This window comes from Scyliorhinus canicula, chromosome 15 (assembly GCF_902713615.1).
Source record: "Scyliorhinus canicula chromosome 15, sScyCan1.1, whole genome shotgun sequence".
NCBI lineage: Eukaryota > Metazoa > Chordata > Chondrichthyes > Carcharhiniformes > Scyliorhinidae > Scyliorhinus > Scyliorhinus canicula.
Window position 1 is genome coordinate 135,390,472 of NC_052160.1, and position 26,583 is coordinate 135,417,054.

At 47.4% G+C, this 26,583-nt stretch overlaps 1 protein-coding gene across 1 annotated transcript in view; it reads left to right on the forward strand.

Annotated features, from left to right (window-relative positions):
- The first annotated feature begins 1,088 nt into the window (after positions 1–1,088).
- Positions 1,089–26,583, forward strand: part of pik3c2b (phosphatidylinositol-4-phosphate 3-kinase, catalytic subunit type 2 beta) — a 195,552-nt gene continuing 170,057 nt past the window's right edge. The window contains exons 1-2 of the mRNA XM_038819586.1: positions 1,089–1,282; positions 16,031–17,122. Of these exons, the coding sequence (XP_038675514.1) occupies positions 16,097–17,122 (1,026 nt within the window). The 5' untranslated portion in view covers positions 1,089–1,282; positions 16,031–16,096. The remainder of the gene's footprint in view (positions 1,283–16,030; positions 17,123–26,583) is intronic.

The window sequence follows — 26,583 nt, forward strand, 5'->3', positions numbered from 1 at the left end:
AAGGGCAGCAGATGCATGGAAATACAACCACCTGCAAGTTGTCCTCCAAGTCACAAAACATTTGGACTTGGGACTATGTTGCTGTTCCTCCACTGTTGCTGTGCCAAAGTCTTGGAACTCCCTTCCTAACAGCAATAAGTGCTGGCCTAGCCAGCTACGCCCACATCCCATGAATGAATAAATAAACATTAAACTGAGACCTGTCTGCTCTCTGAGGCTAGTGGAAAGGACCTCATTGCTCTATATTAAAGAACACGGAGATTCTCCCCCATTACTGGTGCTCTGGCCAATATTTAACGCTCAACAAGCACCAGGATCTGGTAGTAATAATATTGCGGCTTGTGGAATCATGCTGTGCACCAGTGGGCTGCTGCTTTACCTACATCACAGCAGTCACTACACTTCAAAATGTAACCCACTGGGTGTAAACCAAATTGGGAGGTCTTGGGGGGAAGGAGGAGGGGCGGGGGGTGTTGGAAGGCGTTATATAAATGTAAGTCCTTTCTTGCTGTTGGGGTTTGAGATCGTGTGAGGAGCATATTTATAGATTTCATAGAATTTACAGTGCAGAAGGAGGCCATTCAACCCATCGAGTCTGCACCGGCCCTTACAAAGAGCATCTTACGCAAGCCCACGTCCCTACCCTATCCCCATAACCCAGTAACCCCCACTTAACCTCTTTGGACACTAAGGGCAATGTACCATGGCCAATCCAACTAACCCGCACATCTTTGGACTGTGGGAGGAAACTGGAGCACCTGGAGGAAACCCACACAGACACAGGGAGAACGTGCAGACTCCGCGCAGACAGTGACCCAAACCAGGAATCGAACCTGGGACCCTGAAGCTGTGGAGCAACTGTGCTAACCACTATGCTACCGTGCTGCCTGTTTAACCGAGGGGATCTCTGCCGTTCTTTAGGGGAGTGGGACCCAGTCAGAGGTCGTATCTCACTCCAATCGCTTCAACCCCACCCCACCGAGGGACATAGTCCCTGATGCAGCTCCCGAGTTTGTCCACCAGAGGCCAGCTTGCCCTTAACCATCTCTCTCTCTGTCATTCATCTCCCGTTTTGGCAGACCGGAAAAGGTTTTCTCTCTCACACACACTTCGTGTATGTTAATTGTGAAGCTGGAGAAATGGAGACCACAAAAGACTCAAGAGATGGTTAGATCGCTTTATCCCATCGGGGACTTTAAATGGGAGGAAGAAAATAAGCTATTTAATTTCCTTGCTTCGTACTGAGAGAGAGAGAGGGAGAGAGGGAGAAAAAGAAAGCAAGGTAAATTATTTCTGGTTTATTCTGGGCGGGTTTACTGCAGTTATTGCTGAGAGTCAGGGGGGTTTATGAGATTTGCTCTGTGTTCAGCCTATGTTGAGGTTTTGGGGGGGGGGGGAGATTAAAGATTGGGGAGGGGTGCGAGGAATTTAATTCCTCTCCATTCTGAGTCATTCCGATGTAGCGACCGAGCAGGTGGATAGATACTTGGGAAACTGACACATTTGTTTCATTGTATGGTGGCGAGAGGACAGGGAGGTGATGCAGATCTCTCTCTCTGTGTCTCTCTCGGTATGCGTGGTCGCCAGTTTAACTCCCAGCCTGTTTTGTGGATGATGTATTTTGGGGTATCGTACCCCAGCTTTTTTGTTTGGGGGGGAGGGGGGTGCGGTTGATTCGGTGCGGATTTGTTCACAAGATTTTCTGATTTGGGGGAGGGACGGGGCAGTCCTATCATGATTGGGAAGGTCAGTATGTGTGTGTGAGTAGATGTTATGTGCGAGGGAGATAAAAATGAAAGGGCTGCTCTGTTAACGTGGATAACTGGCATCTCTTGCCAGTTTCTGCGTCAATTTCAGGCAGCGCTTGGCTGGGATATAAAGAGGGGGCAAGGGGATGTTTATTGAAAACCTAACTGAAGAGGCAACGCCGTATTTATGAAAAATAAGGAAGGGAAGTGAATGATAATTGGCAAACGACTGGAGGGGAGGGGAGGGGGGGGGGGTGATGGGAGAGGGATGAGATTTTTATTTGAAGGTAGCGAGTTGTGATCTCGAATGCTCTTGTCTGGAAATGAAAGTGCATTCAATTGTAAAGGAAAAATGCAGGGAACTGGGGAAGAGATTCTAGGCATGATCCAAGAACTGGCTCAGAGCATGATGGATTTAAATGAGTTGCTCCTGTCTGTTCTGGAGATTAATATCATAGTTTACCCCAGGCACGAGGTTCAGAGACTAGCACAACCTGCAGCATGCAGGCACCTGAAAAGCACTGGAGATATGTCACCAGTGGTGCCTTTGTAAGATCATACAATCATAAAATTTACAGTGCAGAAGGAGGCCCATCGAGTCTGCACCAGCTCTTTGGAAAGAGCACCCTACCCAAGCCCACACCTCCACCCTACCCTCATAACCCAGTAACCCCACCCGACACTAAGGGCAATTTTGGACACTAAGGGCAATCTAGCATGGCCAATCCACCTAACCTGCACATCTTTAGACTGTGGGAACAAACCGGAGCACCCGCAGGAAACCCACGCACACACGGGGAGAACGTGCAGACTCCGCACAGACAGTGACCGGAGGACAATGGAAGTGTTTTGGGGCTGTCCTCAAAACATCCCTAAAAGGGCCAAACAGCCACATGACTCATGGGAGACCCTGGTTTGATACCGACCACACTGGAGAAGGTTCACTCATGAAGACATTGAACAACATCACGTGACTTAATTGGAAACATGAAGAGGTGAAGTCGAGGCAGACTGAGCGCACAAACCTCCAATCTTAATAATAATCTTTATTACATTAGTGTCACAAGTAGGCTTACATTCACACTGCAATGAAGTTATTATGAAAATCCCCCAGTCGCCATATTTCAGCGCCTGTTTGGGTACATAGAGGGAGAATTCAGAATGTCCAAATTATCAACAGCACGCCTTCCGGGACTTGTGGGAGGAAACCGGAGCACCCGGAGGAAACCCGCACAGACACAGGGAGAAAGTGCAGACTCCGGGAATCAGCTGCTTGCAGAAAAATACTTTTCACTGTACCTCGATACACGTGACAATAAACAAATCCAATCCAATCCAATCAAACCTGAGACACTGGAGCTGTGAAGCAACAGTGCTATCTACTGTGCTACCATGCAAACAACTCATCTGCCCGACCTTTCTAGCACCATCAGTCCTGCATGTGGCCGAGCCCGCAGGTCTTGCATTGGACATATCAGCCACCATCGAGCCCATCAACCTGATGTGGCAGCAAATCATCCTCGAGCTTGAGGTACTGCCCAAGAAGAGGAGAAAGTTGTGCTGCATAAATCAATGCAATAAATCAAGAAATCATAGTCGGGTGATGCCAAGCATGAATTTTGTAGAACAAAGAATTGTAGGAAGACAAAATGAGATAAAGGGCTGCAAGGAAATGGAAGGTAGAGAGGAACTCGGAAAAATGACGAACACCACGGAAGTGGTGTTGAGCAAGTTGTTGGGGCGGCAGGCTGACAAATCCTCGGGTCCAGATAGACTTCATCTTGAAAGAAGTGGCTGGGGAGGTATTTGGTATGTTGGCTTTAAATACCTTAATTTAATTCCAAAATTCCCTAGATTCGGGGAAGATTCCATTCAAGGCAATCGTGCAGAGTCAACATGGTTTTGCGAGAGAGAATTTAACCAATTTGAAAAAGTAAAGTGTATAGATAAAGGGGGACTGGTTGATGTACTGTACTTGGATTTCCAAAAGCATTTTATAAAGCGCTATTGGGAAAATGAAAACTTATGGTGGATGGCATGACATATTGGCATGGTTTGAAGACTGACTAAATAACAAGAGATTTGGTATAAATGGGTATTTTCCTGTTTGGAAAGGTGTACCGAGTGGTGTGCCACAGGGATCAGTGCTGGAGACTCGTTCTTTTACGATTTAAATGGATGACTTGGATCCATGGTTCAAAAATTTGCCGATGATGCAAAGATAGGAAGGAGAGGAAATTGTAATGAGGGCATAAGGAAGCTACACTGGGTTAAGTGAGTGGGCAACAGATCTGACAAATGGAGTATAATGTAGGTGAATGTGAAATTGTCCATTTTGGTACGAACAATAAAGAAGAAACATATTATCCAAATGGTGAGAGAATGCAGAGCTCCGAGATTCAGAGAGATCTGGGTGTCCTAGTGCATGAAATACAAATGTTTACTCTGCAGGTATAGCGAGTATTTAGGAAAGCTAAAAGAATGTTCTTGTTTATTGTGAGGGGAATTGATTACAAAAGTAGGGAGATTATGCTTCCGTTATGCTGCAATTGTATAAGGTGTTAGTGAGGCCACACCTGGAGTATTGTGTTCGGTTTTGGTCTCCTTACCTGAGAAAGGCGTACTGGCACTGGGGGGGTGTGCAGAGGAGATTCACTAGGTCAATCCCAGAGCTGAAGGGCTTGGTTTACAAGGAGAGGTTGAGTAGACTGGGACTGTACTCGTTGGAATTTAGAAGGATGCGGTGGGGGGAGGGGGGGGGGGGGGGATCTTATAGAAACGTATAAAATTATGAAGGGAATAGATAGGATAGATGTGGGCAGGTTGTTTCCACTGGCGGGTGAAAGCAGAACTAGGGGGCATAGCCTCAAAATAAGGGGAAGTAGATATAGGACTGAGCTTAGGAGGAACTTCTTCACCCAAAGGGTTGTGAATCTATGGAATTCCTTCCCAGTGAAGCAGTTGAGACTCCCTCATTAAATGTTTTTAAGGTAAAGATAGATAGTTTTTTTTTTGAAGAATAAAGGGATTAAGGGTTATGGTGTTTGGGCCGGAAAGTGGAGCTGAGTCCACAAAAGATCAGCCATGATCTCATTGAATGGCGGAGCAGGCTCGAGGGGCCAGATGGCCTACTCCTGCTCCTAGTTCTTATGTTCTTATGTTACAGGTCATTGGTGAGACCACATCTGGAATATTGTGTACAGTATTGGTATTACTTAAGGGAGAATGTAAATTTATTCGAAGCAGTTCATAGAAGGTTCAGAAAATGTCCAATTAAGGGGTGATTTAGCGTGACCAATCCATCTACCCTGCACATCTTTGGGTTGTGCGGGTGAGGCCCACACAGACACGGGGAGAATGTGCAAACTCCACACAGACAGTGACCCAGGGCTGAGATCAAACCCGGGTCCTCGGTGCCGTGAGGCAGCAGCGCTAACCACTGCGCTACCGTGCCGCCCCAAAGTTTTACTGGACCAATACCTGGAATGGGTGGGTTGTCTTCTGAGGAAAGATTGGACAGGCTAGGCTTGTATCCGCTGGAGCTTAGAAGAGTGAGAGGTGACTTGATTGAAACCTTTAAGATCCTGAGGGGTATTGACAGGGTGGATGTGGAGAAGATTTTCCTCAGAGCTGGATAGATTTTTGATTATAACAAGGGGGTGAAAAATTTGAAACATTATTAGGGGGAGGCAGGAATGTGTGGTTGATATTACGATCAATAAGAATAGGTATATCCTTGCTTTAATACATTGACATGCAGGAGCCAGGCCATATCTGTAACAATTAAGGATGTTCATTTTTGCGTAATACCCAATATGATGCTTGTCTCAATAATCTATATTTGTATCCCATCTTATCACATTTTCAATGTACTTCACACTGTAGGGGTGATCTTGATGTTTTGTGACGGTGTAAAGTTGTTGCAAGTAAATTGTCGCCTGTTTATGTGTCTTAAATTTTATTGTATTGGCTTCAATCAAGGTAAAATATTAGGAGGGATGTGAGGGGGGGCTGCTGATTTACTTGCCTCTTTTACACATAGGCAAAATTATAGCCGGTGGCTTTTTGCAATGAAGTGTCTGTTTGGTAACATGCAGCCACCACTCTGCCAGTCATGTCCCAGAGCCTCAAGATCATAGATTCATAGACCAGTTTGGGCACAGAAAGAGCCCATTGAGTTCATGCCAGCTCAGTGTCAGTGCAATTTAGCTCCTACCAGTCTACGCTTTTCCTATGGTCTTGCAGATATTTTCATTTAAGATGCTTACTGATTCCCCTTTGAGAGCCCCAGTTGAGTTTCCTTTACCACCCTCTCTCTCTGGCAGTGCTTTGCCATATCCTGACCATTTGCTGTATTACATTGATTTTCTGCATGTCACCTTTGGTTCTTTTGGTAATCACCTTAAACCTGTGCACCCTGGTTCTCAACCCTTCTGCAAATGGGAACGGTTCCTCTCTTGTCCAGTCTGTCGAGACCCCTCATGGATTTGGATAGACTCTAATTTCTTCTCCACCTTCTCTCAGGTGACCAGTCCCTGCTTCTCCAATCAATCCATGAAACTGTGTAGTCCCTCATCCCTGGGTCCATTCTGTAAAAGCCCTCCAGTCTCAACATCGAATTCAACAACTTCAGATGATAAGCTCTACCCCATCTCGCCAATTTGTTTTCATCCCATTTAATTTTAACTGTCTTTTACCATTTCTTTCTCTCTCGTCTTTCTTTATGTATATTTAACCCCCCCATCTTAACCACCTTTCCTTACCCTTTCTCCCCTTTGCTTCCCCCTTCACCTCCCCCCACATCTCCATCTGTCACAGTTCACCCTCTGATAGTTTCTCTGCTGTTTGGCCTCTCACACCTTTTGTTCTCCCTGGGGACTGCCATCTTTCCCCTTGGTTTCTGTGGCTATTAGCACTCCGTTTCCCTGGGTTTCTGTAGCTATGGCTCATCTTTCATTCTCACTCCACAGTATAAATATTTCCCACTTTCTCTGTCTGTTAGCTTTGACAAAGTGTCATCTGGACTCGAAACGTTAACTCTTTTCTCTCCCTACAGATGCTGCCAGACCTGCTGAGATTTTCCAGCATTTTCTCTTTGCCTTCTGTTCTGTAAATCTTTTCTTCACCCTCTTTTAAAACCAATTCACCTGTTTCTTTAATCTTCCTGAGGTAGATTAGTGCGGTCAGGTCACTGGGAGATCTCCACGTCTTCAGCGAGCGCTTGACCAGGCAGAGCGGGTTCTCCCTTTTAACCATGGGTTGGTTAATACATTTGTATTTTTGATACCTTCTGTTTATGATTTCATAGGGCACAAAAGGTCATGTAATTGTGTGGAGCATCCTGACTGGGGAGTTTGTGAATAACCTTCTGTTGGTCATGTTTATATTTGGTGTTCCAAATTGTTGCTGTTGATTGTTAGTATGTGGTGGGAGCCGTAGGCTGCTTGTGAATAGAATAAGATTGGTCATTCTGATCAAGCCTGATAATAAGCCACTTAGGAACATAGAAAATTCATGGTGTGCAAGGAGGCCATTCTGCCCCCCATGTCCGCTTGTTGTAAAATGAGATCTACCTTGGGTGGCCCGGGTCATTCACTGGAGGCTTCCAATAGTAAACAAAGGGGTTTATTGATGAAAGGCAAAGGCGGTTGGATAACAGGCACAGGACAAGATGCAACAGGTCTTTACACCTCGGCTCCCTGGTCCACACTGCCCAGGGTCCTGCTCCCAGGGCCCCGTGGAAACTCCCCATTGGCTGGGGTTTGTGTCCTCCCACGTGATTGGCCCTGAGCCGGTCGTGTAGTCCGTGCAGCCTGTTCCCTTAAAGGAGCCACGCTACCGGACACGTAATCCCACATTCCAACCCTTGGTGTGTAATCCTCTAGACAGCGACTATTCAACTGCATATCCAACCATTTGTAATTGTGATGAGGTTTCCTGTCTCGACAATCCTTCAAAACAGTAATTTTTCAGTGCCCTACCATCATCTGGGGGAAAATAATACACAACTCGCCTCTAATCCTTATGCCAGTTACTTTAAATCTATGGCCCTTGTTATTGGCCTCCTATTGGATAGGAAGGAATTCTTTTTCCTTCCTATCCATTCTGTTTTAGTATCTCATAATTTTATATATCTCAATTAAATATCCCTTCGGCTTCCTTTGTCAAAGAAATTAACTGTAGCCTCATGGTTAAAATCTCCAGTCCTAGAAATGGCCTGGTAAATTTGTCATTACATATGGAATTCTACTTTGCGTGTGGATATTATACGCTTGGCGCATGCGTGCATACTGCAGGTAATCTAATTCATACTGCAATGTGAAAGATGCTGATCTATATAATTCCCAGGGATAATCATAATCCTCAAAAGATGATCTTTATTTATAGTCAGTCTAATTCCTTAATGGTTTATCTGGTTAAGCCAATGAGGAGTTTAGGTGCAAAGGAAGATCTCGGGTTTATTTCCAGAATCAGTTGGTCTCTATTCTGGAGGCAGCGGAGATGTTTAATTGGGTCTCAGTTTAAGCACTGACCAAAGGAGGAAGAAAGTCACATGCATTGCCTGGAAGGTTTGTGGCATGGATGAGGATTGTTTGAGCTTGTTGTTAGGCTACCAACACTTCACTGCCCAAGCTTGATCGGTTGGATGAAGTGCAAGAGCTGGTGAGACCAGAACCTCCCACTCCCAATAAATTTGAGCTGATCCCAAAACCCATCCAGTCTCATCCACCCATCACTCCTATCCTCTACATTCTCTGCTGGTTTGGCAGCCCCCCTCCCCAATTTAAAAATTCTCATCCTTGTTTGAAACCTCTCCATAACCTCAGTAATCTGCTCCAACCCTACAAACATCTGAGATCTCTGAGCTCTCCCAATTCCAGCCTCTGGCACACCACCCATTATCATCACTCCACCATTAGTGGTTGTGTCTTCAGCTGTCAAGGCCATATCATAGAATTTGCAGTGCAGAAGGAGACCATTCAGCCCATTGCGTCCACACTGGCCCCACGAAAGAGCACCCTACCCAAGCCCACACCTCCACCCCATCCCCGTAATCCAGCGACCCCACCTAATGTTTGGACACTATGGGGCAATTTAGCAGGAGCAGTGCACCTGACCCGCACATCTTTGGACTGTGGGAGGAAACTGGAGCACCCGGAGGAAACTCCTCTGCACGGACAGTGACCCAAGCCGGGAATCTAACCCATGTCCCTGGCGCTGTGAAGCAACAGCGCTAGGCGCTCTGAAGCAACAGTGCTAACCACTGTGCTACCTTGCCGCTCTGGAATTCCCTCTCTACCTCTGCTCATTTTAATATGCTCCTCGGAATCTACCTCTTTGATCACCTGCCCCAATATCTCCTAATGTGACTGAGTAAAATATTGTTTGATAATGCTTCTGTAAATCTTGGGATGTTTTGCTTTGGTAAGGTGCTATATAAGTGGAAATGTTGTTTTAAGATAATCTTGAACTTTCCCCCCGTAGACATCTGTTTGTCTCTCAGTCAGAAACCCGATCTCCTTCCTCTTCCTGGAGGTTGCTCAAGCTAAACCTGAGGAGGGTGGAATCTCAGAACATGCTCAACTGGTTCCTTATCTTAAGATCTCTTCCTGTCCTCAACTTGTCACTATCAGCTGCAACCCCCTTCAGCCTTTCATCTCCGTTCACACTATTCGCCTCGCCAACTTTGATTATTCCCTTCTCCCTCCGCTTTACCATGAATGGCAAACCCTTCAGCCACCTTGTCCCCACTTTCTGAAACCCTTTTGCCAAACTCACCAATTTGCTACATCCATCCCCAATTTCAAATGGCCTTTTAGAACCTGCCCCCTGCGTTGGTACTCCTTGTCCATTCCAACTGATCCTGGTTGCTGCTTGCACCCGACCCCCAGTTGCGAAGAACCTCAGGATGTTTTCCAGGCTCTGTATAAGGCTAAGCCATGTTTGGAGGATTGTTCCGTTGGTACCAACCGCCCTCTGGTGATGTTCCATACGTCTGCTGCCCTTGCTCTCCTCGGTGGCAGGGGTCACGGGTTTTGATCGCACTGTCAAAAGAGCCTTGGCAAGTTGCTGCGGTGCATCATGCATGTGGTGCACACTGCTGCTACTATGTGCCTTTGGTGGAGGGAATGAGTATTTAAGGTTTGTGCAAGACATTTCCTTTCCATAACTCTGTCGCAGACCTTTTTGTGCTTCTTTTTTACTGAAACAACTTTGCCCACCATTTCAGTGAATTTTCTTCTCCTGTTCCTCTGAGCTCAGATTATGTCCCCTTAGTTGAAGGGCCAGTTACGAGGAGACACAAGTTCAGGGGCAGGAGGTTTAGGGGGGAATTTGAGGGGAAACTTTTTTACCCAGAGGGTGGTGATGGTCTGGAATGAACTGCCTGGGATGGTGGTAGAGGTGGGTTACTTCACATCCTTTAAAAGGTACCTGGATGAGCATTCGGCACATCAGAATATTAAAGGTTATGGGTCAAGTGCTGGCACATGGGATTAGGTAGGCAGGTCAGGTATTTTCCATGTTTCAGTACGGACATGTTGGGCCGAAGGGCCTCTTCTATGTTGTATTATTCTGTGATTCTACGTTGGGCCTACAGCCTATGGGGTTTAGAAAGTAGATACGAGGGCAGCATGGTGGAGCAGTGGGTTAGCACTGCTACCTCACAGCACCGAGGGCCCAGGTTCGATCCCGGCTCTGGGTCACTGCCCGTGTGGAGTTTGCACATTCTCCCCGTGTTTGCGTGGGTTTTGCCCCCACAACCCAAAGATGTGCAGGGTAGGTGGATTGGCCAGGCTAAATTGCCCCTTAATTGGAAAAAATGAATTGGATACTCTAAATTTATTTTTTAAAAACAGGAAAAAAAATAAAGTAGCTACGAGAGGCGATCTCATTGAAACACAAGATCCCAAAGAAATTTGACAAGCTATCCTGCCTACTCTAATTCATGAGATAAAGAAAATGCTGAAAATAATCTGCAGCATCTGTGGATCAGCAATCTATTGGAAGGTCATCAACTCGAAATATTAGTTCAGTTTGGCTCTGGACAGCTGCTGCCTGACCTGATGCGTATCTCCAGCATTTTGTTTTTATTTAGATTTCCAGCATCTGCAGTATGGGCGGCACGGTAGCACAGTGGTTAGCACTGTTGCTTCGCAGCGCCAGGGACCTGGGATCGATTCCCGGCTTGGGTCACTGTCTGTGCGGAGTCTGCTTGTTCTCCCCGTGTCTGCTTGGGTTTCCTCCGGGTGCTCCGGTTCCCTCCCATAAGTCCCGAAAGGCGTGCTTGGTAGTTGAATTGGACGTTCTGAATTCTCCCTCCGTATACAGGCGTCAGAGTGTGACAACTAGGGGATTTTCACAGCAACTTCATTGCTGTGTTACCGTAAACCTACTTGTGACACGAATAAAGGTCATTATTATTTTGCCTCTGATGCTTTTAATTCAGTCTTCCCAGCATCTTCATCAGCCTTCTCTTCCTCAATAAACTTTTAAATCCCAAATATTCCAGTGTTATATCGCTGTTTCACCTGGGGTTAGAATTCATTTTTGAACCTTCTTGAGTGAAGTGGTTAATGGATCAGATTTAGAGTTTTTCCTTCTTCTTTGGAGTTGAAAATCTGAGTTATTTGTCTTCCTCCAATGATTAGAAGACAAGAAATTAGTAGCAGGATCAGGCCTTCAGTTTATTGAGCCTGCTCCACCGTTTGATAAGATGATGGCTGATCCCACTGTGGCCTCAGCTTCACGTTCCTGTGGCCACTGCTCTCTGGGAAGAGAATTCCACAGACCAACGACCCTCTGAAAGAAAAATTCTCCTGATCTCAATCCTGAATGGGAGATCCTTAATTTTAAAACTGTATCCCCCTCGTTGCAGATTCTCCCGCAAGAGGAAACATCCACTCAGTATCCACCTTGCTAAGTTTCTTCGGGATCTTGCGTGTTTCAATAAGATAACGTCTCGTATCTACTTTCTAAACCCCAAAGGCTATAATCACAAAGGAAGAATCACAGAATAATACAGCATAGAAGAGGCCATTCAGCCCATTGAGTCTGCACTGACGCATGAAAAACACCTGGCCTGCCTATCTAATTCAATTTGCCAGCACTTCACCCATAACCTTTAATGTTCTGATGTGCCGAGTGCTCACCCAGGTACCTTTTTCAAAGGATGTGAGGTAACCCGCCTCTACCACCTTCCCAGGCCGTGCATTCCAGACCGTCACCACCCTCTGGGTAAAAAAGCTTTCCCTCAAATCCCCCCCCCCCCCCCCAAACCTCCTGCCGCTGACCTCATAACTGACCCTTCAGCTAAGGGGAACAGCTGTTCCCTCTCCACCCTGTCCACATTAAAGACTAAAGATAAGCCCTTCATTTCAGGAATCAACCTAGTGAAACTTCTCTGAACTGCTTCTAATAAAATTATTTCCTTCCTTAATTAAGGAGACCAAATTTGTACACTGTACTCAAGAAGTGGTCTAACTAAGGACCTATACAGCAATAACAACACTTTCCTACTTTGAGAAGGGGATAAAGCCCTATCCATTTAAAGTGTACATTCCCTAAATGCAGGAATGACATACATCAATACATATGTATAATATCAGTTGTATTTTGTCAGCGTTTCCAGGAGTTTGTTTGTGGTTGGAAGATAGCACCACAGCTGATTCCTTCCTTCAAGCATTAATTCTAGTTCTTCAAATACCCTGTTCCTGGAAGCAATTAAACACTGCTGCACATTGTGGGCAAGAATTCTTGAGATTACAAATAGCAAATGCAACAAATTTATTCAAAAGGGGGAGACGGAAAACAGGAAACTGCACATCTGTTATAGGGAAAATGTTAGAAGCTGTTCTTAAATATATTATAGCAGGGCACGTAAATAAATTCAAGGTGATCAGGTAGAGTCCACATAATTTTGTGGAAGGGAAATCATGTTTGGCCAATCTATTGGAGATAACACATGATGTAGATAAAGAGGTGCCTGTGGATGTACTGTACTTAGATTTCCAGAAGGCATTTGATAAGGTGCCACATTAAAGATTATTGCAGCAAATAAAGCTCATGGTGAAGGGGATGACATATGGATAGAAGATTAGCTAGCTAACAGGAAACTGAGTCAACGTGGGTCTTTTTCTGGTTGGCAAGAATATCACCAGCTTTTACCATTTATATAACCAAGTTGAATGAAGAGACCGATGGTATGGTTGCAAAATGTTTTGATGACACAAGGATAGGTAGCAAAATAAGTTGTGAAGAGGACATAAGAGGCTACAAAGCGATAAAGAAAGGTTAAGTGAGTGCGCAAAGATCTGGAAAATGGAGTATAATGTGGGCAAATGTGAAATTGTCCATTTTGGCATAAAAAATAAGCATAATACCTAAATGGTGAGAGATTGCAGAGCACTGAGGTGCAGAGGAATCTGGGTGTCCTAGTGCGTGAATTCCAAAAGGTTAGTATGCTGGTAGGCCAATAAATTAGGAAAGCTAAAAGAATGATTTTTTTATTGTGAGGGGAATTTAATACAAAAGTCGGGGTTGGGGGGGGGGGGTGATGCTTCAGTTATACAACAGGACATTGGTGAGACCACATCTAGAATTCTGTGTACAGTATTGACCACCTCATTTAAGGAAGGATGTATGAGGCATTGGAAGCAGTTCACAGAAGGTTTACTAGACTAATATCGAGAATGGGCTGGTTGTCTTGTTTGAAAAGGTTGGAGAGGCTAGGCTTATTTCCGCTGGAGTTCGAAGACTAAGAGGCAACTTAATTGAAACCTTTAAGATACCAAGGGATTGTGAGAGGGTAGACGTGTGAAGGATCTTTACTCTTACGGGAGAATTTAAAAATCAGGGGTCACCCATTTAAAACCTGAGATGAAGTGAAGTGTTTTATCTGAGGGTTGTGAGTCTTTGGGCCTCTCTTCCTCAAAAGGTCAGGGAAACAGAGTCCTGGTATATCTTTTAAGTCAGAGGTAGATTCTTGATCAAGGGGGGAAGAAAGGTTATTGAGAGTAAACAGGAATGTGGAGTCGAGGTTAAAACCAGATACGCCTGCTCCTAGTTTGCACGTCTGAATGTACCAATTCTTACTCCCTGCATTCGGCGAATAATAACTGGGAAATCAGGATGCTTCACCAGGAAACGTGCTAAGAAAGAAAGTGAGCTACACTGAGGGCTTTGGGAGGTGGGGGTGGGGGGGGGGGGGGGGGGGGGATACCAACGTGAACTGGGAGTGCCAGCACGAGTGTCGGCATGTGAGGTGAATGGGCTCTTTCTGTGCAGTCAGCATTCTACGATTCTAGGGACTAGGTTGTAGGGTTGAGTGAGATGGAGGAATAAAGCAGTCACACCAATACAGTATTGGTGTGTCTGTGGGTCGGCATGAATTAGAATGGGGAAGAGAAGGAAGCCCATTTGAACTGGGGGTGGTGAGTGAGTCAAAGTGAAAGAAGAACAGTGGCTGGACTAGATTGGGGAAGAAGATAACATTTTATTCTTTATTACTTTCGACAAAGATCAGAGCACGTGGAGCCAGGGGTTAGGTAGGGGAATGGATTGAAAGATGGCTACAAAATAGAGCCGGGTTATGAGCTAATGCAAGCATCTAAGACTTGGAGATAATCTGTTCTAGGAATACTGTTGTTCTTCAGGGGTATAAATGATTTGGACTTTGTAATTGCAGAAAGTGTTTAAATTTGCAGGTGATAGCAAATCGCTGAGTGCAGTTAATCATGCAGAACGCTGCAGCAAAATATGGTAGTGCAGAAAGAGGATTGCAGAGTGGGCAGATAAAGGAGGTAGTTTTTTGGGGAAATTCTAGTCTGTTAGAAACAGAATGTCACATTTATTTTCCTTTTTAAACTGAAAAATCCATCAATAGCTTAAGTATGAATGTTTAAAAGTAACCATACATATATATAATATCTATCCAACAAATACGTTTCTCTGAGTGACAACTGAATCCAGGCTAGTGTCTGATCCACCACCATCATCCCAATTGCCCTAATTTAACACAGCCCTTTAATACAATTTGACCTCCACAGATGTCCATGCTTTCGAACTGTTGCATCGACTCTGTGTTTAGCCAATCGTCTCCGAGGGGGAGGGTGCGGCCTTCCACCAACTCCTGTTCACCCACTTTGCTGATCCCACCAGACCAGCACGTCCGTTAATAATCAGTTGTCTGGATTCTCCGTTCCCACAGCCGGCCAATGGGGTTTCCCATCCCACCCCACGCCATCCGGAAACCCACAGTTGTGGGTGCGTTGCTGGCGGAACGGAGAATTCCGCTGACCTTCTTTAGAGTTTAGACTCCTTCTGGAACAACAACTTGTGCACAATAAAAAATCCCAAGGTTCTTCACAGGAGCAGTGTGAAATATGGCACAAAATCACATAAGTATACCTTGGGTCAGAGGAAGGTGTTAAAGGAGGAAGGTGAGGTGGGGAAGTGGAGAGGTGTAGGCGGGGGGGGGGTAGTCCAGAGCTTGATGTCGAGACATTAAAGACGTGCCATCAATGGTGGAGCAATTAAAGTCGGGATGAAGCTGCCAGAATTCGAGGAGTGATGATATTTCTGAAGGTTATGGGTAATCTTGATTGAGAGGGGCATGGCCAATTTTAAACCATTGAGGATTTTAAAATCAAGATGGTTCTTGATTTTCGAAACAAAAGACGAGGCTAGACGTGACCAGGAGTCTGGTGTCGAGTTAAGATATGGGCAGCAGAATTTTGGATAACCCCAAATTTAGAGAGTAGAATGTGGGCTATTAGCAAAGAATGCATTGGAATAGTCAAGCCCACTGGTAGCAATGATATGAATGAAGTTTTAAGCATCGCATGAGCTGAGACGGGCAAAGTCAGACGATGTTATTGCGGTGAAAATAGGTGGTCTTGGGTGTTGGCACAAGTATGAATTTGGAAGTTCATCTCTGGGTCAAGTGTGTCACCAAGTTTACGAATCCTTAATCTCAGACTGTCTCCAGGGAGAGGGAGAGAGGGATGGGGTCAGTAGCTAGGGAATGGAGTTGAGAGCGGGGCCCAAAACAATTGCTGGAGTCTTCCCAATATTTAATTGAGCACTTTATTAAAGGATATTATTATTACTACTTTACGCTTCTTTCAGTACTCGTGCAAAGATTTTATTTTGGAAATTTATTTCAAGTGCCACCATTTTCTCTCCTTTGCCTCTTCTGCACTTGCACCGTAGATCTGGCTGAAGATTCGGTTCCATGGCTGAGGAAGAAATTGATTTAAAGCCTCTTTTGTTTTGTTTTTCAGGTGCATTATGACTTTGCTCATTGATCATCTGTGCCACAAGTAAGTTCACCCACACCAGCCATTAGGATGTCTCGCCCTACAGGCAGCAAAGAACACTGGAACACCTGGGAGTTCTCTGGGATCAGCCAGCAGGAGCTGGCCTTGGCAGAGGCTCTTCAGATGGAGTATGACGCCCTTTCGAGGCTTCGTCAGGGCAGCACGACATCGAGAGACGACGGCAAGCCCAAACACATTAACAGCTTGCAGCTGATTTCGTTTGAGGAGCCTTTACTGGATTACAGCCAGCTGAGAAATGATCGCAATGCCATCAAGGGGTCCCATGGCCTGTCGGGGTCAGACCCCGGTCTCAATTACAGCAAAGGCTCCTCTTTGTCAATTCGAGGCACTGCGTGTTCATCCACTACCTCAGTTCCTGGGCCCCCGGACTCCCAGTGCCAAGAGGACCCAGAATATTACTCGTTGTGGAAGGATGTTACCACAGCCACAACTGCTACCACCACCACCATAAACTCCTCCATCAGTGGCTCCACACAGCAACCAACCCAAACGGGGCTCCCCACTACTGACGGGACACCTTGCCAACAAGATTATTGCATCATTGATTATGCTCCACCAGTCCCACCACGGGTTCCCCTAAGCTCCAGTCGAAACGCCACGTCAACCGACCATTGGTCCAAGGGACTGCCCAGTGAAAGCATCGAGAAATTGACCACACCTAACGACATCAATTTGTTCTCTCCGAGCAATGATGACTCGAATGGTAAAATAGTGGAACCACCAAACATTTACTCCGGCCAAAGGATTTCAGATGAAGAGTTTGAGTTGATTGATTACGATGACTTGAATGATGCCATAACGAAACTGAATTTAATGTCTACCTATGGGGAGAATACAAAGCTGATAAGAGTTGGGAGCATTGGCCCGAACTCCATTTGCAAGGGAAAAGACGAGAAGGGGGAAAGCTCTGGGAAACCAGTCAGTCGAAGTAAGACTCTCCCACCTCAGGTGCCTCCACGGACCTACATGTCCAAATATGGAAACCAGAACAACGCAGTCCATCAGTCCAAGAATCGAAGGGTTTCCGTTGATCCGGTGAGATCCAGAAAATTGTTCCAATAGTTGCAAGTGGGGAAATTTACATTGCCACAGTTGTACAAATATTTAGGTTTAGTGTTCTGTTACAAAGGGGAAATGGAATCAGATTCAGTAGCAACTTAAAAAAAAAAAAAAAAATTTTGGAAGGGAACATTTGCAGAACAGTAGAGAAAATGCCAAACAAATTGGATAGCTCTCACAGAACCGTCACCCACCTGATGGACAGAATGGCCTCGTGTGCTGTGCCATTCTATGAAGTCGGTGTGACCTTCACCAGACCAAATTTATTTTTATCCTTCCCCCTTCCTATCCTTCGTTCTTCCAGAACCCTCCGTCATCTTAATAATAATCGCTTATTGTCACAAGTCGGCTTCAATAGAAGTTACTGTGAAAAGCCCCTCGTCGCCACATTCCGGCGCCTGTTCGGGGAGGCCGGTACGGGAATTGAACCCACACTACTGGCCTTGTTCTGCACTACAAGCCAGCTGGTTAGCCCACTGTGCTAAACCAGCACCATAGCTTCCTTATTTGGTCACAAAGTTGAAACAATCGTTCACCATTTATTCACCATGCTACTTTGGCTGGCTAATGGCAGTGCCTGGCACACTCGTGTCCAATTCTGAAAGACCCCGAGATAATTGGGAAGGGTAGATGATGCTAAATGAAGCACATGGGTCTGTTTGTACTATTTGGCTCTATTGAATGTAGGTTGCACTGTGAGATAAAAGTGATTCAGAAACACCAAAACTTTCACCCTTCATGATTTCAGGATATTCCAAAGTGCTTCAAAGCTAATGAAATACACTTGAAGTTTGGTGACTATTGTAATGCAGGAAAACAGGACTAAAAAGCCCATTTTAATTCTTGCTCAATGCCTTGAAATTAACTTTAGTGTAAAGTTTGTCTTGAGAATGAAAAGCGACATAAAGTCGCACTGTTTCACAATGGGAACTTTGCATACTGTTGCTATTGCAAACGTTGACCAACACCTGCTCTGCTATAAGAAGTACATTGGGACAGCGGCTGCAGAAATAAAACCTCGCAGCTGGTTTGACGTGGTAACTGGATGTGAAGGTGGCTTTGAGAACTGCAGGGGTGGGAAACTGCATAATGTCCAACAAGTAGCATGATTTCCTGCTCCTGTGCAATGGAGAAAAAGTAAAACCCATGCCTTTGTGTAACCACTAATCTGTTACAGATTCAGATTCAAATACCAACAAAGCGGCAGCATGTGCCAAGGTGTTCTCATAAATTGCTGTTTTCGGGAATGTCGGCAACATCACTAACTAAGCACTTGGCAGAAATCAGCATTGAACAAAGCTTCAAATTCTGTGACATTGACTGTCCGGTACGGTGGCACAGTGGCCAGCACTGCTGCCTGACAGCGCCAGGGCTTCGATTCTGGCCTCGGGTGACTGTCTGTGTGGAGTTTGCACTTTCTCCCCGTGTCTGCGTGGGTTTCCTCCCACTGCCCAAAGATGTACAGGTTGGGTGTTACGGAGAAGGGGTGGAGGTGTGGGCTTAAGTAGGAAGCTCTTTCCAAGGGCCGGTGCAGACTCGATGGGTTGACTGGCCTCCTTCTGCACTGTAAATTCTATGAACAGCACTTTGTTTTTTGTTGGTCAATGGTAATCGACCAGAAAACAATGAACATCATTTCTCTTCCCAAGATTCAATTTTATTCTGCCTCTTTATGGGGAGCGGTGTATGGTACTTAAAACTTCAATCCCCAGTTCTCTGTACCTGTGTTCTACCAGTGTCATTCTGTAAGGGTTTCAGAAGGCAGCGATGTGCCTATGAGATGGGTGAAAATTCTCTTTTTTAAAAAAAATAATTTTTATTTAAATTTTCAACAACTTTTAACCAACAACACGGAAAAAAAAGAGAAAAAACAGTAACTCCCCCACCCAAATACAGAAGCAATAAATTAACAAAAATAATAATTAAATAACATGGAAACAAATACACATACCCAGTAAAGAACCCCCCCCCCCCCCCCCCCCCCCCCCCCGGGTTGCTGCTGAAGTTGACCACCCCCTAATGCTCCGCCAGGAAGTCTAGAGACGGCTGCCACCGCCGGAAGAACCCTTGCACCGACCCCCTTAGGGAAAACTTGACCCCCTCCAGTTTGATAAACCCAGCTATATCGTTGATCCAGGATTCCACGCTCGGGGGCCTCGCATCCTTCCAGTGCAAAAGAATCCTGCGCCGGGCTACCTGGGACGTATGGGTGAAAATTGTAACCTGTGCAGACTTTTCCCCCTTCGCACAAGAAGTCCAGCGAAAGGCTTGTGAAGCTTCATCGTAGTGTGTCTGGTTTAACACCCGTCCTCCCAAACCTGGGTTGTCCGGAGACCGTGTTCTGAGTTTGTTCTTTAACGTGAGGGTTATGGGTAGTGACAGGTAAGGGGATGGATTTAGGGACCTGATAAGGCGCAAACTAGTAGAAGCTGACCTGACAGCTGCAGAAAAGCAGAATGCTCTATTATTACGATTTTAAATTTTTTCCCAGCGACAAGGTTAGAATATGGAACTTAGAATATGGAACTTGCTACTGCAGAGAATAATTGAGTCAAATAGCATTAAATCATCTTTGAGGGGAAGTTAAGCCAGTACATCAGGGAGGAAGGAATAGGAGATGCTGAAAGGATTCGATGGAGCGGTTAGCACTGTCCCTCCTGTTCGTGACACTATGAAGTCTCTTTGCCTTCCTTTCCATTCGTATCGATATCTCCTTCGCTTTTCTCCCCACCACCTTCGGCAGTTAGCACCAATGTTCCTCTGTCCCAGTTGTCCCATTGCACCACCCAACGGATGCTGCTTTGGTCTGAGGGTCCCCTGTATTCTGCGCAGTGTGGGCAGGGTGTCATTTGGCAACACAATTTACACTGCACATTGGAAATTTTTTTTTTTTTTTAGAAATTTAGATTAGCCAATTATTTTTTCCAATTAAGGGGCAATTTAGCGTGGCCAATCCACCTACTCTGCACATTTTTGGGTTGTGGGGGCGAAACCCACGCAGACACGGGGAGAACGTGCAAACTCCACACGGACAGTGACCCAGAGCCGGGATCGAACCTGGGACCTCAGCGCCGTGAGGCGGTTGTGCTAACCACTAGGCCACCGTGCTGCCCGGCACATTGGAAATTGAAAGCAAGATCTTAAAATGGTCTGTAGCGGCTCAGTTTGCTCACTTGGCAGCATGTTTACAACTGAGACATTTAGGGGGAGCCTTGAAACGTGTCTTTTCTAAAAGTAAACTTTTGAATGGTCCGAGATTGCTGGCTGTCCCTGTGCCAGACTTGCCATTTTTGGAACAGAGCCAAGTTACAGGTTTCCATGCCCCTTCTGCTTGCTGCTACTGCCTTGGTAACCCACTTTATAAAGACAGAAGAGAGGCACTGTACCAACACACATACTCCCTCTCTCATAGATATTATTTTCTTTGACGTGATGCTAATGTGTTGTTGCATGTGAGGCAGAGTTTATTCAATGCAACAGATGCTAACACATCACTGTGAGTGGAAGGGACCAGGGATAATCCGACGTGAGGCTAGCTTCTAATTAGATTTGACCAAGCCAGAGTTTTGTCAATGCTTTAGTATATTGCTGAACAAACCCAGGATAATTGTTCTCCTGTGCTTGGCCTGCTCTTTTGGAGTTTGGCCAAGCTACACAAGCTTCTTCCCCTCACATCCGACCACATTGCCTTGGTAATGCATTGTATGAAGGAACGGAAAAAGCCCTGTGCCAACTGTGTGTCATTACAGTACGGGCATCATTCTCTGTGCTGCTAACATATATGATGCCACTGTAAATTTGATCTACTGATAGGGCAGCACGGTGGAGCAGTGGGTTAGCCCTGCTGCCTCACGGCGCCGAGGTCCCAGGTTCGATCCTGGCTCTGGGTCACTGTCCATGTGGAGTTTGCACATTCTCCCCGTGTTTGCATGGGTTTCGCCCCCACAACCCAAAGATGTGCAGGGTAGTTGGATTGGCCAGGCTAAATTGCCCCTTAATTGGAAAAAATGAATTGGGTAATCTAAACTTATTTTTAAAAAATTTGATCTACTGATAATTCATTAACTGAGACCCTAATTGATTCAAGTCAGTGTATTCTGGAGCTAATCATAGAATAGTTACAGCTCAGAAGGAGGCTATTCAGCCTGTCGAGTCCATGCCAGCTCTCTGCAAGCTATTAAATTCTTTTTTGAAAAGCCTTGATTGAATCTTCCTCTACCACCTTAGGCAGGGCATGAAAAATAATTTCCTCTTGTCGCTTTTGCCAACATCTTAAATTGTTGTCTCCTGATTCCCAACCCTTCCGCCAATGGGAACAACTTATTTCTCTCTATCGAGGTCTTTCACGATTCTGAACACCTTTATCAAATCTCATCTTAACCTTCACATCCCTCAGAAGAACAGCCCCAGTTTCTCCAACGTATCCTCAGGACTGAAGTCCTTTATCCCTGGAACCACTCTCGGAAGCCTTTTCTGCACCCTCTCTAAAGCCTTCACGTTCTTCCTAAAGTGTGATGCCCAGAATTGAACAGGATACTCCAGCTGAGATTGAACCAGTGTTTTATAAAGGTCTACCAAACCTTCCTTGCCACATTAGTGGGTTTATAGATGTGTATTGATATACTTTTATTAACTAAAGGTATTAAGAGATATGAGGCAAAAGCAAGAAAATAGAACTGGGTCATAAATCAGCCAATTGAATAGTACAGAACAGGCTCGGTGGGCTGAATGGCCTGCTCCTGTTCCTATGTGTCAATACTGATTTTCAGAACCTCAGGGCCTTACTCCAATTAAGTACTTCTGAAGTACTGCTGTAATCATAGAATCATAGACTTTACACTTGAGAAGGAGACCATTCGGCCCATTGAGTCTGCTCCGGCCCTTGGAAAGAGCATCCCACTTAAGCCCACACTTCCACCTTATCCCCACAACCCAGCAACCCCACCCAACCTTTTTGGACACAGGGCAATTTATCATGGCCAATCCACCTAACCTGCACATCTTTGGACTTGTGGGGGGGGGGGGGGGTGGTGGAAACCGGAGCACCCGGGGGAAACGCACGCAGACACGGGGAGAAAGTGCAGACTCCGCACAGACAGTGACCCAAACTGGGAGTGGAACCTGGGACCCTGGAGCTGTGAAGCAACTGTGCTAACCACTGTGCTACATGCTGCCCATTTCCTGTAATTTAGGAAATGCAACAACCAATTTACCATTCAGCACGTTCTAATGAACAGTAATGAGATAATGATCAGATCATCTGTTTTAGTGATGTTGGTTGAGTGGTAACTGTTGGCCAACGCAATGGAAAGAGGTCCCCACACTTCTTTGATAAAATGCTAGGGTAACAATTCCGTTGGCAACATGCAGCCGCAGTTTTAATGCCTCTGCCAAAAGGCAGCACGTCCCTCCATCAGCACAGCACTGCTTCAGTAATGTGCTGGAGTGTCAGCTTAGATCATGGGCTTTGATTCTCCGGTCCCCCAGCTGCGTGTTTGTTGGCAACGTGCTGTTCGCTGGTGGCAGGGTTCTGTACTCCTCCTGGTTGTCAATGGGATTTTCCATGAAGCCACCCCACACCCCCGGGAATCCCGCAGGCAGGGGTGTGCTGCCAGCAGGAAAAGAGAATCCCAATGGCCAGAGAATTCCGGCCCATATGTTCAGGTCTCCGGAGATGTGAACCCGCAAACTTCTGACTCCGAGGCAAGAGAGCTACCAACAGAGCCCCTGGTTGACACCTGAGCACTTGTGTAGTGGGGAAAGCACAAATCCCATCCATGCCAATACACACCTGTATCAACATCTCTATTTTCATCAAGATTTTGATGTTCCATGGAGAGAGGCGTGCTGTAATTACTTATGGTTTGAGTTTTTAAGCGAGTCAAAGTCACCACCAAATTTACAGGAGGATCTCGGAGGTATTGAAACACCACAGTTCAGCTTGAGACGGGCAGCACAGGCATAACGTTGCAGAACAAAAGCAAGATATTGCAGATACTAGAAATCTGAAATAAAAGCAGGAACGTTCAACAGGACAGGTACACATTTGAGGAAAGAGGAACGTGGGCCGCGATCCAGTGGCCACGTTGACCTCGTGCGAGAGCACAACGCGGCTGGTAAATCCCGGGTGACTCCTCCCGTGGGCCTCCCGCCAGCTTCCACGCCTCGCAGGATACATCCAGGTCCCGGAATCGGAACTCCACCTAAGAACAGGCAGAATGGCAACCGGGGGTCTCCCGGGCCATCTGAGACCCCTAGGTGGTCAGGGTCTGTGCAGACTGGCTCTCCCCTGGGAACCTTGGCACTGCCCATCTGACACTGCTATCCTGGCACTGCCTAGCTGGCTGGAGTATTGCCCGGGTGCCAGTGCAAGGGTTCCCAGTGCCAGGGTGGCACTGCCAAGGATCAGAGCTCTGGAGGGGGGGGGAGGGGGGAGGGCTATGCCCATGAAAGTAGGGTGACTGGGTGGGGGGGTTGAAGGATGGGAGTAGCTAAGTAGGAGCCTCTGGGAGTTCAGGGGTGACTGGTGAAGGTCCTGAGGGAGGTGGTGTAAGGGGGCTTTGGGGGGGGGGGGGGGGGGACTGAAGGGGAGCCCCAGGCACCCTATAGCCAGGTGTCCTCACTTGGGGGTGAATGAGGATAGTGGACATGTTTGTGGGGGGTGACATTTCCCATGAGTGGGGAGGTGTGGGAGACCCACAAGCTCACTTTGTGATCAGGGTACCCTTTTAAAATGGCGGCACCGATCTCTGAGTTCAGCTCCCCAGTGCTGAAAAAAATTCTAAGTGTGGGCTAAACCGCTGAGACCACCCCAGGGCCCAAAAAAGGTGACTAAATGCCATTGGATAGTGGTGGGGAACAACCCACCGGCATCATGTGGAAAGTACCAAAGTTATAAATGTTATAATCTTGGATCGGATGCTTTCCTGCACGTATAGCAGTCAGTTTTTGGAATAAGCTTTCTTATTATGCTGAGGCTGTGTGCATGCAAGAAAAGGGTCACTCAGATTAGGAATGGGGGGTCCGGGTGGGATGGGGGTGAAAAGTCAGGAAAAGCACAATCGTCACAAAGATGCATGTACTGCACTGTGATCTCAGGCTTTGAGGGGAACAGTTTATTTATGAGGCTCATAAACACGTCTGTGCTGTTGGATGCCTTCAACTAGTAAAGAGAATGCCCAGCCGGGCTTGCCAAGTGTGACTCATTTCTGTATTCTGACATACAATGCAGCATCAAGTATTCGCCACAATGGGAGGTTTCCCCTGGTGGATAATGAAAATCCCCAAATTTTGATCTTGTACAATAGTACAAACAATCCCATGGGCACACAAACTGAAGGCCGTCACCACACACAAAAGAAACGTGACTTGGTTTTGAATTCCCACAGGAGGATTCCCACCGCCCCCCACTTCCACCCCCCCCCCCCCCCCCCCGCCCAACTAAAGTTCTGATGGGAAAAATCAGTTTTTCAAATAATCAGCGCTGCTCCATGTGATGTGTGATCGGGTCTCCCTCCTTCCGTTCGTTGATCTCGCTTCTTACTTGATTGTAGAGAGTGATGCACAAGCCATTCCATCAAATGCATTCCGTGGCTGCAGTGCGAGTGCGACTGCCCCTCGGCTACTTAATGGAAAACTATGGGAAGCCTCTGTACGCTTGTTTGACTCCAATGAATCATGTACGACCAGCGTGACAAACCACATTAGCTCAGTCGTCCAGTGTAGCATGTTCTAGTCTGTGACTGTAATGCTCAACTGTGGGGCACAGTCAGCTGTGTAAAGCACTCCACTGACTACACCAGAGATGTATGTGTTACAAAATTCCACCTGCCCAAGGGTCTCGCATTATGCCCTGCATCTGATTATTGATCACCTGTTTATTTTTGTGTACTGTTCTGCTCCGAATTATTCCTCATTTGATCACGTATTCATCATCATGCCATGTCCATGCATGATTCCCACTTTTAATGTACCACAAGGATGTTCATTATTTTCTCCGACCAACCCAAGCACGTGGCAGATACTGCACCACAAATCTCATTTGGCTCCCACCAGCCCATATGTGCCACAGCTCTGCTAACTATTAGTCCACACCTGCCCCCCCCAGGCCCTCCCCCCTCATGGCCCTCCCCATGGCCATCGCCCTCCCCCAATGGCCCTCTTCTCCCTCCCCCCTACATGGCCCTCCCCCTCTCTCCCCCCCTACATGGCCCTCCCCCTCCCTCACCCCCCCAATCACTCTCCCCCACCCCCATCATGCCCCTCCCCCCCCAATCATGGCCCTCCCCCCCCATCATGGCCCCCCCCCCCCATCATGGCCCTCCCAAATCATGGCCCTCCCTCCCCCCCCCAAATCATGGCCCTCCCTCCCCCAAATCATGTCCCTCCCCCCCTCCCTCCCTCCCTCCCCCAAATCATGTCCCTCCCCCCCCGAACCATGCCCCCCCCCCCCCAAGCCGTGAGCAGGGTTGGGGGGGGGGGGGGAAGCGGCGATTCCCCCCCCCCCCCGCCCGGGATGCTGGATCTCGCCGCTGTGGCCGTGGCGCTGGCCGTGATCCTGCTGGGCCTCAGCCTGGGCCTGGGGCTGTCCCGGCTGCGGGCGACCTTCACCGTCACCAGGGTAACCGCGGGGCGGGAGGCCCCGGGCCCGGCCTGAGGGTCCCGTTCGGCGGCGACACCGCAGGGTACCCTCCCCCTATCACCGTGTTCCCCCCTCCCCATCACCCTTGTACCCCCCTATCACCGTGTACCCCCCTCCCCATCACCGTGTACCCCCCTCCCCATCACCGTGTTCCCCCCTCCCCATCACCCTTGTACCCCCCTATCACCGTGTACCCCCCTCCCCATCACCGTGTACCCCCCTCCCCATCACCGTGTACCCCCCTCCCCATCACCGTGTACCCCCCCATCACCGTGTACCCCCTCCCCATCACCGTGTACCCCCCCCATCACCGTGTACCCCCCTCCCCATCACCGTGTACCCCCCTCCCCATCACCGTGTACCCCCCTCCCCATCACCGTGTACCCCCCTCCCCATCACCGTGTACCCCCTCCCCATCACCGTGTTCCCCCCTCCCCATCACCGTGTACCCCCCTCCCATCACTGTGTACCCCTCCCCATCACCGTGTAACCCCCCTCCCCATCACTGTGTACCCCCCTCCCCATCACCGTGTACCCCCCCATCACCGTGTACCCCCCCATCACCGTGTACCCCCTATCACCGTGTACCCCCCTCCCCATCACCGTGTACCCCCTCCCCATCACCGTGTACCCCCTCCCCATCACCGTGTACCCCCTCCATCACCGTGTAACCCCCCCTCACCGTGTAACCCCCCCTCACCGTGTAACCCCCCCCTCACCGTGTAACCCCCCCTCACCGTGTAACCCCCCCCATCACCGTGTAACCCCCCCATCACCGTGTAACCCCCCCCATCAC